Raw genomic sequence first — 17431 nt, forward strand, 5'->3', positions numbered from 1 at the left:
TCTGCAGTGAATTCCCTTTAAATGCCCATTTGTTTAATTAAACTTGGTGAATAATCAAACAGCTGAAAAGCAACACGAGGTCACATTCTCAGAGGGAACAGTAGGCTACCCTCGCCTCTCACTGCCACACTGGAGATCTACTACCAAACACCGTGCAGTGTTCACGGACTGAAACAAGAATTAGTGCACAACATAACAGAGTTCTGATTGACTATAAATCAGTAAGAAACAGGCTTGTTCATCAAATAAATATGACACTGAGGAATTGTTTCGATTACATTATTCTAATGAGCACAGGTCGCATATCAAATATCTGCAGTTTGGGGTCCCCCAGCTGTTTCATTAACCTGGTTTCCATTACATGGAATGGCAGGGACAGCGCGAGTGAACTCGCAACATAATGACTCGCGCATCCAGGAGTCAACTTGTTAGCTGAGGCCCTCTAGTGGGACAACTGGCAAATGTTGGTGCAGCTGGAGAGTCAAATAAACTTCAACTTTGAGATTTGTTACGTTTTTGCAGACAGTGATTTTAATTTCAGAAAATCACAAGTTCATACACCTGCCATAGAAGTTAAATGCAAGGGGTTTCAGAACAGAACAGGCTTCAACGTCTGTTACATGTCAAAGAGCTGCAGAACAGAAACATATTGGTATCGTGTCAAATACATATATATATATTTATAAAAAAAAAAAAAAAAAAGAAATCTTGCTTACATTGTGACACTATAAGACTACAGCCACAGTTCAATATTTAGCAATTGGCATGATATTTTAATGAACCTGCTAAATTTGACTAACAAACTCATAAATGTGGCTTCACTTCGACTAGGTATTAGTTACAGAACATGCCGTCATACACACATCTTGCCGTTTACTTCAGTGATCAGGAATTTGAACTTAAACTACTGGGACTCTGGTATAGCCTCTGTGTGGCATCATGCTTCCCTCTTCAAGCCCACTCAAGCTGGAACATGTCAAACATAAAAGTCATTGTCAAAGTAAGTTTATTGAAGGCAGAAAACTGTGGTCTTGTAGTCTTAACTATCTATTCAGTGCTTGACTGCAGGGACATTTTCTTTTTGAATGAGCTATCGAATAAGAAAGTCCAATCTTGGTCTTGTAGAGAACATTGTTGATGACTGAAGTGAGCCTCTTGATGGTTTTACACGATATTTCTAAGAGTAGGTTTAAGACAGAGGGTCAAAACAATCCATTAGGATTAAGTGCTGTAGGTTTGTCCTTCTGGCGGTTGTGGAAGCTTCATATTTTCTTTGGACATCATTAGACGTCTTAACTCTTGAAGAACAATTTTAATGCTATAAGAATTCTGCCATTTTGCTAAAACTGGTATGCTACGTGAATCCACCTGTGTGACGAGACAAAACAAAAACACTAGATCAGTCATTGTGACAGGACAGCTGACAGTGAGTTATCACAGAGCATCACAAAACTGCAACGTGAAACAATTTCTGAGTTCGACAAATGGTAAGACAGCAACACACACGTAACCTTGTCAGATTTGTGATGACACTTACCAACCCGTTTGAATTGTTTACCCCATTCATGCTAATTTTTGTTACAAATCTAACAGTTGGGGACGCCTCTGGGTATCTAGATCCACATTCCACTTTCAGGCTGTATATCCTGTTCTCATAATTGGTCTGAAAAATCAAGAAAATAGAAAAACATTGGTTACAGTATCGATAAAACGCGTGCGCGAACACACACACACACACACACACACACACACACACACACACACACACACACACACACACACACGAGAATCCGCATGCTGAGTTGGCTCTCCTTACTCTTGCTGGTCCGATGATCATGCCTGTCCACCGTGTGAGAGTCATGTCTTCGTCATCCTCGAGGCCCCAGCTGACTGTGCCATCGCCTTCGCCCTTCTGCCCCTCTTCAAGCTCCTCCAACAAGCGAAAATTACGTGGAACTTTAACTCCTAAAATAACAAAAATAGAATATGAATTACACAGATTTAAAGAATGTCTGTCTGATACTCATTTTCAACTGCTGACAAATTCCATAAAAAGACCAAAACCAACAACGAATCATTAAAGCAACACTAGAGAACTTTTCCCGCTTCGGTCCCCCTACAGGTTGGAAGCAGAAGTGTCCATTACATTACATTACATTATGCAAGTTTACCAGATCGGGTAGCGGATCTGTAGTTCGAATGAACTGGACAATGTAATGTAATGGACAATTCCGCTTCCAACCTGTAGGGGGACCGAAGCAGGAAAAGTTCTCTAGTGTTGCTTTAAAAACCCATCAGTAACATTGAAAATGTCACATTGGAAAACTATGACGGGCACTTTTCACTATTTTGTGATGTTGTATAGACCGAAAGGTTAACTGATTAATTAAATAATTTGCAGATTAATATAATAGAGCTGAAACGATTAGTCGATCGGCAGAAAAATAATCCGCAACTACTTTGATCATTTATTAATTGTCCCATTTAATTATCAATTATCAAGGAAAATTGTAAAATATTGTCCGGTTCCTGCTTCTCAGATGTGAGAAATCTTCAGCTTTTATCATTGTATATTAAATAGCTTTCCAAGTCTTACTTTCGGTCAGACAAAACAACAAATTTAAACAATTTTAAGAAAGAATTGTGAGAGATTGAGTTAAGACAGGCATGTTTTTTAAACGATTCACCTACGTTTTTAAAAGGCGAAATAATTAAACTATAAATAGAAAAACAAAACAAAAAAAATCGATAGATCGAAGAGAAAAATAATCCCCTGAACTGCAACATCATTATCAAAGTGTTTTGTCACTGTGCTCCAACTGTGCATCCTTTAATAAAAACAAATGCACATACATTCATCTTTCTAATGAATAGAGAAGTAAATCATCCACATGAGTAAGAGAGCTAAAAATGTGCAAAAATGTGGGTTGATACAAGAACCATAATGCCTGCTGTGGAGCTGCATCTCATTTGATACCTTGTTCACAAAACATTTATTTAAGACATCTGACGCTGCTGATCATTGAAGTGTTATAAAAACCTGCAGTCTTGATCGTTGCTGGAAACAGTCATGAGATTTGGAGCACATACTGCTGATTTTTTCATGAATGATTTTGGGTAACATCCAGTCACCTTATGACCGACGTAACAGCGTACGTAACCTGATAATTACATCATTTAAAACGCAGTCAGTCAAAAAGCGTTCAGCTACTGGGAAACTGTTCTTAGAAGGTTCAGACGTTGGCATTAAACACACAGCCTGACAGGCACTCACAGCTGTGTAAATGACCACTTACAGCTCATCGCTGGAGGAGTGGTGGAGGTTGAGGCACTCGAGTAAAACTACTGCTTTTTATAATCATGATCTAGAAGACAAATTCACAGAAGGGGGAAGTGAAAAGGCCCCGTGACAGAGGCAGAGGACAAACATTTCAATTTTCCCTTCCGTCTTTGGACCGTTAATTTCACCTCCTCCAATCTCAGACAACACTCATCGCAGTAAGCCTTCACAAATCACTTTTTAAAAATCAATATTTGACATCTAGTGTGCAATGGCCACTATGAGGGATTCACTCTTAAGTGGCTCTCATACTTTCTTAAAAAGGCATCTGCTCACACAAAGTTGTTGGAGATTTCAGTCCTTTATCAACACACAAACACTGGTGAAGACATCAATGTTTGCAGCTAATGATAGCGGCTAATTTTAGCTCAGCACAGTGTTCCTGGTGTCAGCTGCTACGTAACAAGAAACTGCAGAACAGAAATGCTTAAGATACTACGGCTGCAACTAACAATTATTAACATGATCAATTAGAGGTGTCAATTTTCCTCTATAATACCATTCGAATTTCATTCATTATTTTTAAATTTTCAAATTATATTTGAATATTTAAGACCTAAATTCAGCCCATTATTAATTATTAATATTTACTACACTACTCAGGCTTTTGCATTGCCAATGCCACTATCAGCATGTGGTTGTTGTTACACATTCTGTCCACTAGAGGGACTTCAAACCATAGACCGTTAATATTAAAAGGGATACTTCACCGATTTAGCATTCAGCTTTGCATCAGTAGAAACCCGATAGTATTTCTGAATGACCGTGCCTCCCTCCCTCATGTCTCCCTGAGACGAGAGATCTCTGCATTTGGGGCCTGGAAAAAATCTTCCGATGACGTAAAATGACGATTTTTGCGTCATTGGAAGATTTTTGGGCCAGAGGCAAGGACTACAGTCAGTAGTAGGACCTACTTCCGTATGTTTTCAACACGCCCACAGGGGTTGGACTGCCGAGTCTGGCCGAGGTATTCCGAATGAAAACGACTGTCAGCCATCTTGAATCTTCGCTAAACAGGCTTTCGGTTTTCAGCAGAAAACATTTACAACAATTATCTGCATTCAAACTACCGGCGTGTGTACACACGGGATACATCGGTACAGATCGGAGAATATGGAGGAAACGTTATTACAGACGCAATACTCGGCACACTACGTGAGCTTCGCCTGCACGGAGACCAGCGGTGTCGCTCAATGCCGCTAGCCGGCTAGGGGACATCCTCATCGGCTAGGTGGAAAGCTAACGCTAGCTGTCCACCTGTCCCAGCCATCCTGCTTGCAAGTGTCTGCTCATTAAACAACAAGCTGGACTACATCCTCCTTCAACGAAACTTGTGGAAACATGCCTGAGCAACAGTGTACAGGAACCGGGACTATCCAGCTACCAGGCTGCTCTCGCCGGCCCGTGGAGGTGGACTGGTGTAGAAATAAAATCCAACTAGCTACTGCTAACTGCTGGTGGAGCTTGTGACTGTTAAATGCAGACCATTCGACATTCCACGCTAATTCACACCTGTGTTTATACTCTGTGTTTAGCTACACCAATGCTAGTATGCGTTAGCTGAACTTTACGGATCCTGCTTGCAAGTGTCCGCTCATTTAGACCACAAACTGGACTACATCCAACTTCAACTTCGTGAGTTCAGAGACTGCTGTGTTTTTGTTGTGGAATAGTGTACCGGACTGTCCAGCTACCAGGCCTGCTAGCCCTCTGAGCTAGAGATGCTCTGTCGCCAGGTAAAAGAGGTGGGCTGTGTTAACACCGAGTGGCGTAGAAATGTGGTGATTTGTATTCATTTAACTGCTAACTGCCGGTGGAGTTTGTGACTGTTAAATGCCGACCATTCTAGATTACACACTAATTCACGGCTGTGTTTATGCTCGGTGTTTACAGCCCACCAAGGGCTAATGCTAGTATGCGTTAGCCGAACTTTACGGAGCCTATAAAGTGTGTGTACTAAATGTAGCCTGTTTCGTATGTCGTTTTTATATAATTTCGTTTTTATATATGTTAAATGTGTAACACCACTTGAGTCACGATGAAACGTTGTTTCGTGTATATGGTTGAAATGACAATAAAACACGCTTGAGTTGAGTTGAATGCCTCTGTCGGTCTGTCAAGCGGTAGGCGTGGCTTGGGAGTGGACTCAAAGCAACGAAGCAGGTGCATTCTGGGATTTGGTGTTTTTCATCCATATAAGACCAAAACACATTTTCTGGCTTTTCTCGGCCTAGAAGGCACCAATTAAATTTTTTTTCTTCACATTTCTACTACATAAGTGACCCAATTTAAGGATATATTCAGCTTTCCAGCGGTGAAATATTCCTTTAATGGACAACGTATACGGTTCGGCAAAGTGCTGCAAATGCCAAAGTGCCTTAAACCTGCATTCTATCTGAATTCCAGCAGGGGGTGACACATGCGGTTGCAAAAGGAGGTGGGTTTCTGTAGAAGTCTATGAGAAGGTGACCCACTTCTCACTTGATTTATTACCGCAGTAAACATTTTCATAATGAGTTTATGGTCTCAATCGCTAGTTTTAAGTCTTCTTCAACACAGAATGATGTTAATTTTTGGAATTATGGTCTCGTTGATTTTAAAATCGTCGATAAAGCAAGGGGTGTTTTAGGGCATGGCTATGATGTGATTGCAAGTCAAAGTGTGCAACGTAGAGTGTAAGCAGTTACCCTGTAATTAAATACTATCAAACAATTGTAGTGAAGCGGCTCTGTTGTAAACGTTTCCTGCTACAGCTCTCAGACCGTGGTCAGAAAGCACCTGGGAGACACTTTGTTCCTCCCACTGTGTCCTTTAGAGTCCGTAGTCGCTCCGAAGCTAATCACATCACTTGCATCACCACACACTCCAGGGCTCCAGACTAACTTTTTGCCTTGGTTGCACTGGTGCGCCTAACTTTTTTATTTAGGTGCACCAGCACAAAATTTAGGTGCACCCAACGCGCCGCCGTTAACGCTGAATGGCGATACACGATATATAGCTCTGTATTTTTTTACAAAGTGGGCTAAATGTTCAGTTTTAAGTCAAAGACACTTTTATTAAAACAGATTGTGATTAAAATAAAATGCAAAGACAGGGTTTCCTTTACCGGTTTGAAAATATACAGCTGCAACACAACAACAAAAGTTATCTGAAATAAATAGCCTAGGATGGATGGATGGATGGATGGATGGATCTCTCTCTCTCTCTCTCTCAAAAAAAGTATATGAGCGATATCAACCGTGTTACTCGGCGTCCCGTTTTCATTCCAAACCACACAGCTGACAACCTGCAGGTGGAGGCGGTGGAGACGGGCTCGGACATACTCGGCTGATGTGGACTTGTCAGTCTCGCAAGCGGTTTCAGTGTGTGTGTGTGTGTGTGTGTGTGTGTGTGTGTGTGTGTCGGCCCGCCCCCACGAAGCTCCGACCTGTAGAGGAGCAGAAGCCGCCCCTTTGCCAAAATGAAGACTGAAAAACAAAAACTATTTTGGTACAAACATTTAGTCGCCATGTGGCATATAGCCTTATAGATAGATTTAATTTATTAATTATATATTATTTAAATTTTATATTTAGTGTTAAATAATTGTAAAATGTAGTACAGAGTCTGTAGTCTATCGCACAAACACTCGAGGAATGCAGCAAACGTTTGACAGCCAGTAGCCTATGAATTGCCTGGGAGAACAAACCGCAGTTCCACAACTGTACAGCAGCGTGAAGACGACATACTAAAAAGGAGATCAAAGACATATTGTGGGTATTTAAAATGTCTTCCAGTTCCTGTGTTAAATATCCTTTAGAAATAAAAGTGTATTGATCTTTGAAAAGGTGTACCTGCATTATTATGCCATTATCATTATATTAAATGCAAATGGTCTCTCAACGACAATATTATCATTTATCGCAAACAATTTATCGTCCAGCAAAATTTGTTATCGTGACAGGCCTATATAGCTGTGTTAATAACAATTAAAACTGTAGACAAATGTCAGCAGTTTGGACCGACGGCGCTGTGTCTCTCTCCGTGTTGCAGGGGAGCCGTGTGTGTGTGTGTGTGTGTGTGAATGGGGGCGGGGCTGCGCTGAGGAGAGATCCAAACACAGGCACGGCTTTACAGAAGGAACGGGTCATGTAACGGAACATTAAACCATATTGATATAAACGACATTGCTTCGTTCGTGGAGAGGCAGCGGATGCGAGGACGTTCGGTGAACCGGTGCGACCTAGGAAAAATCTTAGTCGCACCCTTACAAATTTTGGTCACACTCTAGAGCCCTGCACTCCCCACGCATACACACATGCCGGCCCTGCTATTCTCTTGAAGAGATACGCTAGAACGACGCAGACACCAGCGCACTAGTATAAACCTCAGGCCACTTACGTTGGCCTACGGCAAAAGCTCTGCGTAGAGCCCCTGCAGAAGCATAAATCCGCCTTTAGAAAGCACAGCAGAAATGTCCTAAACGGAGTAACAGTAGTGTTAGCCACCATGCTGGCATTGATAACAAAGCCAAACGGTGCTGTCACTACTATTTAAATGGTTTATAAGAACCCTGTTTCTTACAGATTGTCATGTTAATGAGACTACAGATATTAGAAGTTAATATATTAAGATGAAGTGGACTCTGACAGCTGAAGGTCTTAGCTATCTCCTCGAAGCTCCCAGCTGAGATCCAATAACTCGTGACTAGGGCTGGGAATAAAATCGATTCGCTTTAAATCTGTTTCAGCATTTAAAGCGAAGACATGCGGCTTTAGTGTTGCCTTCTTCGAAAAGAAAACCACTCTAGCGGCGTTAGCACTCTAGGCGCTAGCACTCTAGGCGCTAGCACCTCTTTTGCAAAGCAAACAACTCTTCAACAAAGCTTTTCAAACAGTGTACCGTATTTAGAGAAGAGCAAGGCAAGGTGGAAAGCCATAACGGAAGCAATTACCCTCTACATAGCTACGGATATGTTGCCAGTTTACTCTGTTGAGAAGAGAGGGTTTAACAACATGCTGAAAGTTTTGGACGCTCGATATACAGTACCTAGCCGCAAGCATTTCTCTGACGTTGCTCTCCTCAGCTGTATAACAACACTCGGCAAAAGATAATAAGCGAGTTGAAGGGAATTGACTTTTACGCTGCCACTACTGACCTATGGTCGAGCCGAACCATGCAGCCTTACATGTGTCTTACGGTTCTTTATGTCAGCGAGAGCTGGGACATGCAAAGCGTCTGTCTCCAAACGTCATATTTCCCCCAGGACCATACGGGCCAAACTATTGCACTAAAGTTAAAGGATGCTCTGAACTACTGGGGCCTTTCAGAGGAGCACCTTACCTGTATGACGACCGACAGTGGCTCCAATGTAATCAGAGCTATGAAGGACAATAATTGGCCAAACCTCAAGTGCTTTGGACATCGACTGCACAATGCTGTTGGTAAGTTTGTGTGAAATATAACAAAAAAGTGTAGTACTAGTTTTATAACCTAAATTACACTTTTAATTAAATTTGATTTTTTTTTCTTTGTCAGTTAAGTTTATTTTTTTTTCAACTCAACATTGTTATATGTATTTCCCCTGACTATTTTAAAAAGGTAGAGTAGTTTTTTCTTTGGTCAAAACTACTACTAGGACCACACTGATTTATCTATTACCATTTAAGACTATGGTATGAATATGGCGTTACAATAAATATGGGAAAAATACATTTCTAAAGTAAAGATAAAAATACTTTGTACCTAAGCTGTGTGTGTAGGGCATGTGCTCAAAAAAATTTACACTTACTGAAACTAAATATTGTTTTTGTTTTTTCCCCTTTCTTTATTACAGTGAATGGTGTGAAAGATGAACGGATTGACCGTGCCATTGGAGTGTGTAAAAAGGCAGTTTCTGCCTTTTCATATAGTTGGAAAAAAAGACGGGACATGGCAGAGGTTCAGGCAGAGCTGGGTCTTCCTCCTCATCAACTGGTAACTGAGTCACTGACAAGATGGGGTTTGCGGCAAAAAATGATTGATAGATTTCTTGAACAAGAGAGAGCCATCGTCCGTGTTCTGGGTGCCGACAAGAAAACCCGCCATCTTGTTCCTACGTGGCAAGATCTGGAGGTTTTAGATGCCACAAATAAAGCTATCAAACCACTTCAGGACTTTACTGATGCGCTGTCTGGAGAATCTTATGTCAGCGTTTCATACATTAAACCTGTGCTGCATCTGTTTAAAACAAGTCTCCTTCAGCGAGAGGAGAAAGATTTAGATCTCACCGCTGCAATAAAAAGAAATATCTTGTGCTACCTTGAACAGAAATACAGTGACCCTGAGAATGACGAGCTCCTTGACATGGCTTCACTAATGGATCCACGGTTCCGTACCAACTACATTACCCCGGACAAGTTGGACATTATTAAGAAAAGAGCTGTCACTGAGCTTTCTGCCCTCTGCTCAGAGGAAGAAGGTCCTGCTGTACAAATGTGCCAAGAAGAAGAGAGCCCACCCAAGAAGAAAACTTTAGCTGCCTTCTTTAAGAAAGCAGCACCTGCATCACTGTCCCACCAGTCAGTAAAGGACAAAGTCGAAGCAGAGCTCACCTCCTACTTATTGGGTCCTGAGGTGGATTCTGACACTGACCCACTTGAGTGGTGGAAGCAGCATCAGCCCAACTTCACAAGACTCAGTCGTCTGGCAAGAAAATACCTGGCCATTCCATCAACTAGCGCCCCATCAGAGAGGGTCTTTAGTGTGGGTGGGGGTATTGTCACCTGTCACCGAGCTTGCCTCAAGCCTGCTGTTGTTGATAGGCTCATTTTCCTTGCAAAGAATGTTTAAAATGCAATTACATTTTTTATGGCGAATGGTGTTACTGTTTACATGTTCAATTCAACTAAGAGTTACCTCAGGATTTTTTGTTGTTTTCTTAGCTCAATCTAAATACAGTATAAATAATTTGGATGTTTAACAATCTTTGTTGCACACTGCACAGTGACTTGTCAGTTAGAGAAAGGGTTTGCCTTTGCAATTTTGTTTATGTTGATTCACTTTAATTAAATACAATAAATATATATTTTTAAAATATATTTACAGTTCGCAGTTATTTTGTTTTAAATGGAAGGGGGGGGGGGGAAAATCAAATCGAAAATCGAGTTTTTTTTTTATTTAAAAAAATAAAAAAAATCGCAGATTTTTTTAGGGAAGAAAATCGCCCAGCTCTACTCGTGACACAGTTAGGAAACAAGAACGAGCTAATTAATAACATTTTGACTTAGAGGATGTCTTTTAAAAATGCATGTTAAAACACTATTTCCCATCCTTCTATTGATTCCCAGCCACAGCCTGTCACTTCCTCTCTACAGACGTTACTCAGTCTCTCTACCGTAGCTCCGTGCCCTGAGAGCTCACAATGCCTTGTGTTGCTAACTCTCGCTAACTTATTGTTCAGACATGACAAAAGCATTTCGTTTTCACATGCAGGTAGGCCAAGGCGAGAAGGGTAAGAATCGTGTTAGCCTACACATAAAAAAAACAAACATTACAATAGTACTTTTTGGTGGCCCAAATGTTAATATTTTTCACCCCCTTCCCCTTCTTGCCTCTGGCTCTTTGCACTGGATATGCAAAAGGGCTGTTCACTGACCAGAGGGTAAATGTGACGGTACAAAGCTTACAGCAGGGCTATTCAACTACAATTTTCAGAAGCCTAATACACCGTGAGGAGAAAGAATAAAGAATACAGACATCACCGGAATGATGACGTCATTCACGTGCATATTAAGTGGCCGTGCTGGGGGGAGGAGCCGGTTTGTCTCCGGCAGCAGCTAAGTTTCCAAAGATTAGTAGCAAAATAATAAACAGTTAAGACTACAAACCGAACATGGCTATTAGCAGAGTAGCATGCTGTAGGCTAGTTGTGTAAAACAGCGCGTTGGACGAGAGCAGCAGCCGTTTATTACCTTGTGTTGGGGTTCGCTCAGTGGAATGGATGAGCACACTGGATGTTTGTTAGAGAGATGACGGGCAGCATGTTTGCACCTTAAAATGATCCCAAACTTTGTCGTTTTCTCGCCTGTCTCTTCTCTTAGACCCTCGCTATTTTCGTCTTGCTTCATTTGTAATCTGGGCTGTCAGTCTTGTGTTTATATACTGTCTATGCTTGTGTCCGCAGAAGCGTCAACCTGTTGTGCGCTAGTAATAATCCTCCGTACGGAAACACAGTGAGTCGTACAACCTTAATTACATTGATTCAACGAAGCTTCGAGGCAAAGAATTTTGCTTTGAGGATTTTTTGTAATCGAATTATTTGAGGAATCGTTTCAGCCCTAGTGTTACGTTTACGCTATTAGCCAACGTTACATCACCATGGCAATAGTAGTTTATGACATTGAAGCTATTTTTTGTACATCGATGTAATGATACCTACATCTGTCTGACCGTCTGGGTTTGGCGCAGACATGTATAAAGTACTCGAGACCCATACTTGAGTAAAAGTACAAGTGCTCTATCAAAAAAGTGACTAGTAGAAGTACTAAAGTATTCAACATTTTTTCTACTAAAGTATTGCAAGTAGTTTATTTTAAAATGTACTACTCAAGTACTGAAAGTAAAAGTACAAGTACTGTGTTATTTAGTTATTAAAGAAAGCAGTCAAAGGTTTGAATATCATATGTACAATTATCACACTGTGCAAGTAAAATGAACATCCTCTCCAGCACAGTAACGATTTAAGCCCCAAAAATGTATCACACACTAACTAGTAACATGTGTGATGTACGGAAAGTTAGCAAGCTAGCAAAATACAGATAAACTAGCAGCTTCACATCACAGGGTCAAACGGTTAACATTCAGCACTCACTGCAGACTGAAACCACTCAGGAATAGCTTCATCTGCTGTAACTATAGCTAAACAGAAAGAGTACAAACTTACATCATCTCTGACTTCTGAATGGGCAACCGTAATGAAAAGAAACAACGCTGACCGCGGATTTCTTACATAAACTAACGCAATTAGCGTGCATCGAACTAACGTAGCCGTAAATACACACAAACTGTAACCTACACAGTCTCCGTAGCATGAGGAATTCACAACAGTAACGAGTAACGATGCAGCACATAAAAAAAAATGTATCGGGCGTAAAAGTATTTCATTCATTGAAAATATGTACTCAAGTAAAAGTGGAAGTAGGAGAAAAAAATAATACTCCAGTAGAGTACAGATACAGCCTTTTAGTACTTAAGTAGAGTAGTGAAGTAGTTCTACTTTGTTACTATACAGCTCTGGTTTGGCGGTGGCACGAGTGATATTGAGCAGATTTATTTCAGACCGCAGCAGAAAGCTCTGTGCTTGAGCTTCAGAATGCTCGGGGAAATATACGTTAGCTTGCATGGACGCTACCACACTACTTGATCAATAAAATAGATAACTTAAAAAGGTCCCATGGCACGAAACTTGCACTTAATGAGGTTTTTTAACATTAATATGCGTTCTCCCAGCCTGCCTATGGTCCCCCAGTGGCTAGAAATGGCACATACTAAGGAAAGCTCATTGTGGGACTGGCTCTAGTGGTTGTAATTCTGCATCAAGGCTGAATTTCGGGAAAGAGACTTCAGATACAGTATTAGGGGACCACTAAGGTCTATAGAAAAGCATCCAAAGAGCACCATGTCATGGGACCTTTAAGCTACTGACAAGCTATTTGATTAAACAAAACAGCAACGCTATTTAGAAATAGTTAAACTAGTAACGCTACTGCCCACTCTTTAATTTGCCAGAAGTTGACATAATGACCAATGCCGGTTCTACAGGTTAGCATTAAATCAAACCAGTTTAGCCTTGTAAACCAGATATAGGCCCAACTCTAGTCACGTCTCTTTAATAACCAAATTTAAGGAATCCTTATGAAAAGTGTTTTGGTATAAGTATAAAAAGTGTTTGGTATAAAGTATAAAGCCAAGTAACTGCACATTGAGGAAAATAATACCTTAGTTTGAGTAGCTGATCTAGTGTGTGATCAGTAGGGCTTTGTAGAGGCCACCACTATCCTACATGATAAAAGACCGAATAATGAATAAATCAATATGGTCTGGAACAGCCTCAGTTTGTGCCTCTCACGCATATTTATTACTGTATAGTTTTATCCCCCTGTGGATGTCATAGCTTTTCCTTCTCTCTTTGGGTCCTTAATATTGTTATTACAATGCCAAACAATACCGTTGTTCCTACAAATCTGAAACATATGTCAAGTTAAGTTTGTGGGGGAGAGTTTATTACATTAAATTACAATAATAATTAAGATGTGATTTTCCAGAGGGGATGCATGGGATTTCCTCCTTTCTGGTCTACATACCACTGCTGAATTATTTTTATCCCTGGTGGGGTCAAAATGTATCCCCCACCCCCTCAAATTGATCAATGCTACATCACCAATAGAACATTATATACCTAAAATAGAAGTTATTTTAAACTAAGTGCTGTAACGTGAACAGTCTATAGTGCGACAGAACGATACAATCCGAGCGCAGTTGCTGGTTGTATTTAGATGCTACAAAGCTCCGGGACGCCGGCTACCAGCAGCAGTTGTTTAGCTGCCATTAGGTGGCTGTGAGCCGGGTACAGGCATCGGCAGATGACAGTCCTTTCAGGGGCCATGTAGTTGGAGTCCAGCCAGAAAAAATTTGCGTTATGGAGGCCGTGAAAGTTAAGTTTAGGCACCAAAACGACTAGTTACGAATGAGCGTTTCCTGGGTGAAAGTATTTTGTTTTCGCCGCAATGAATTCCACTCTCCGGCTTCAAAGCGCTGGTCTTTTTCCTTGAATATTGAAGTACATATTTAAGCGTTTGACATTCCTGACTGAGTGCTGACTATATCCATGGTATTGCAAGGGGGATTTAAAGGTACAATATGTAACATTTCTGCTTTAAAATATCTAAAAATGAACATACCTATGTTATATATTTTTATGAGTTGTGTTCTTACACTATCCCAAATGTTTCCACCAAATGTCAAACCCAGAGAAATCGGTTATTTTATTTTCAGACACGGCACGTTTCCTTTAGTCGCCCGTCAGTGGCGTCATATAACCTTTCACCCTCCAGTTACTCTAACTTCCGTCAGAACACTGGCACCAAGATGATACGTTCAAGAGTAATTGTAAATCATACAATGTCGCAGAAAAAAAATGCTTGTAACTGTAATACTGCTTTTTTTGCCATTCAGCATCATTTTGTGATTAATTACATCCCACTTTTCATCACAGTAATACAACAGAGATCTTATCTATTTTGAAAGTTCAATATCGATACCAGCTTGACGTTACTACAATGTGCTAATGTTGATGCTAAAGCTGTGGGTAACATTATGAGGTTACAACATCGTTCAACACACTAATACAGTTATTTTTAGTATCACTGTTTCGACCACAGCTAACAGGACTGAGCTAACCCACGAATAACTTCACTAGTAACGTTAACGTTAGCTGTAGATAGACGATTAATCTAATGCTAATTTAGCCAAAGTAGCACACCCCGGTCTGTCTGCCTCACTCCCCCGGCGCAGAGAGATTCAGTCGGGATGACAGCTGACAACAGCCCCGGGACATATAGCTAGCTAGTTACCGTTAGCCCCCTGTCAGCTATCAGCCAGCTACTTTCATTACAGCAACCCCCCCGGCCAGAACTTATCTCCAGTGCCTGGTGCTTACGACGCTAACGGCAGTTTAATTAAACGTCGGGAAACAGACTATATCAGACCCAGCACCGAGTCACAACAGCGGCAACATCCATAGCGGTAGCTAGCTACATCTCTGTAGCGCTACCGGTGTATGTGCCGAAAATCTCCTCCCTGCCGAATTTCTCCCCCCTTCGCGTTTAGCTGTCTTTACGGTTAGCTAAATTAACCCGACAAAAGGTGGGTTAAGCACCAAAACGAAAAATTAAGATTACTGAAAAGGGAAGGGGAGATAATTCCGGGCAGCTGAGAGATGTTCTCCTGCTGCACAACCGGCATCGAACGTCCTGGCTCGTGATCACGGAGATTCCCCCGACAATCCCCACCCACACCCGTCTCTCAGCCTCGTTTAGTAGCTAGCTAGCGTTACAACAAACCCCGTCCGCCCCGGTGTTGAAACCATCCAAAAGGTGACATTGATATGTGAAATATTTTGTGTTTTAGCTGCTGGCTACTGTTAGCTTGCTGGCTCACTAGCTAACTGGTCAGCTACAAATAAAAATCTAATCAAGAAAAACGTAATTATGTTGGGGAAACTGCAGCTATTTTATTACAATAACATGAATAAACGTAACGTGAATAAACTTGAACGGGTAAACTCGTCCGTGAACTGATGCATTCTAACCGGCAGCGAAGGTGTTTAACGATAAAAACTCCCATAATTCCACGCAACTTCCCAACCTCATCAAAAGTCCAGTTTTATCGTCCATTGTTTTGGTTGAGAGACCCCTAGCGGCAGAAAGTTACATATTGTACGTTTAAATATTGCATGTTTTGTTTTCGAACACCCCCCCCCCTGCTTTTTTTTCACAAATAATAATAATAATAATAATAATAATAATACATCAGAATCACACATTTGGTCTACTCCGATTGTAATTTGTGATTCAATTTACTCTAAAATCTAAATAACAAGAGAAACGGTTTGGTGGCGTCCCATGCCAGTCATTTTAACGGTTATTTCTGGCATCTAGAAACTTAAACCTTGCTAGGATAGAAATGAATCAGCAGGTCGCGCCAAATTGCCCTAAGGTAGTTTCGATTATGAAGTTACTTCCCGTTTCTTCAATTTTCAATTACATTCCCGTGGTGTATAGCTAAATAGACGTAGAATAAACTGAAGTTACGTTGAACCATGTAAAAAAGTATAAATAGCTAGTATTTCGTTTTTCTGAAATTCGCAGAGTTTATTTTGTAAGCTTGACAACCACGCGTTCTGTCGTGCGCTTAAGAAGGCATGGGCTCCGACTACTTGCTGAAACAAAGCGTGCCAACTACAGCGTAACGTTGTAACATCTGGTTGGTTTATACACCATCTAAAAATGCCACGAAAAAAAAAATACCTTATATAAAGACACGGAGTTATTCTCTGCATCTATTCCTGGGGTTAAAGAAACCCGTTAACAACAACGTTAGCAAGTTAAGTGCTGATCAGGGTTAGGGTCCCTCAATTACGTTAACGTTACCGTGATGGTGGTAGTGTTGCAGTGTGAGGTGTGTCACAGAGAAGCTATCAAATCCCCACAAATGTGTCACTGTTAGTTACATTTTTGTAGTTTAATGTCTATTAAGCCACACAAATGAGTTGTGCCTGGAAAGTCAATACAATTGTATTAACGTAACGGCTCTTCCGATCAAATAAACAACGGCATCAACACTCGCTGCCTCGCGGTGTTGGAATATTCTAGTAAATTAACAGTAGCTAAGCTATCGTTTACAATCCTTATATTAACGGCAACGTTTATACCCCTTTAAACTCTCATATCGCATTATATTAGATAAGGGGTTTTCTTTGTGACACATTAAGTCAATACTTGTAATAATGACGCTTATTTCTGACACCTTTGAGCTATTTTAGCCAACTCGGGGCAAGCTATTCGCTCATTTAAGCTAGGTTAGCAAATACCGTTCCATGAGATAGATGGCTCCCGTGAAAATCATTGCTTTACCGAGAGGATATATTAACAATACATCAAAAATCAGAGCAATTTTGTAAACATCTGTGAGTGAGTAAGATCTACGTTTGGTGGCTGTGATGACTGCGCGTCCGCTGCTTCGCCCATACTTTGTGTCGGTGTAAATGTGAGATTTGAAGGCACACAAACCTGAGGAGGCCGCCATCTTCTTCAGCCGAGTCCAGAAGCACACACAACTGTGACATCACAGACGAACCTACAGCAACATATCTCACCGGCAGATCAGGGCACTGCAAGCTGCTGGTTCACAATTATGGAAGGCCATTTCCGCCAATGTGATAAAAAAAAGATGCTTTCATTACAATGACTAATTAGTATCTCTAAAATAATGACGTAGTCTATTTTAAGAAAGCTTCTCATTATTTTGAGAATCTAAAGTCATTATTTTGACAATATTTTGAGATACTACGTC

The 17431-nt window shown here is 40.9% G+C and overlaps 1 protein-coding gene across 2 annotated transcripts; it reads right to left on the reverse strand.

The window, feature by feature from the left end:
* Window positions 1-508: 508 nt before the first annotated feature.
* Window positions 509-17279, reverse strand: ube2v2 (ubiquitin-conjugating enzyme E2 variant 2). 2 transcript variants are annotated; one of them, XM_039816673.1, is made up of 4 exons: window positions 17149-17279; window positions 1817-1965; window positions 1538-1663; window positions 509-1368 (listed from the first exon to the last, which is right to left on the reverse strand). In XM_039816673.1, the coding sequence occupies exons 1-4, from the start codon at window positions 17162-17164 to the stop codon at window positions 1222-1224; spliced, it is 438 nt and encodes a 145-aa protein (XP_039672607.1). In that variant the 5' UTR covers window positions 17165-17279; the 3' UTR covers window positions 509-1221. The 2 variants fall into 2 exon arrangements, with proteins under 2 accessions (XP_039672607.1, XP_039672608.1); XM_039816674.1 differs by lacking the exon at window positions 17149-17279 and adding an exon at window positions 17065-17085.
* Window positions 17280-17431: the final 152 nt, after the last annotated feature.

Source organism: Perca fluviatilis, chromosome 11, assembly GCF_010015445.1.
Source record: "Perca fluviatilis chromosome 11, GENO_Pfluv_1.0, whole genome shotgun sequence".
Lineage (NCBI taxonomy): Eukaryota > Metazoa > Chordata > Actinopteri > Perciformes > Percidae > Perca > Perca fluviatilis.

Bases quoted from the DNA above. Each gene is read 5' to 3' on its own strand.
- ube2v2 (XM_039816673.1), bottom strand. The intron at 1,664-1,816 runs GTAAGGAGAGCC...TTGATTTTTCAG, and splicing joins TGATCATCGGACCAGCAAGA to ACCAATTATGAGAACAGGAT. The intron at 1,369-1,537 runs GTAAGTGTCATC...CTCGTCACACAG, and splicing joins TAAACAATTCAAACGGGTTG to GTGGATTCACGTAGCATACC.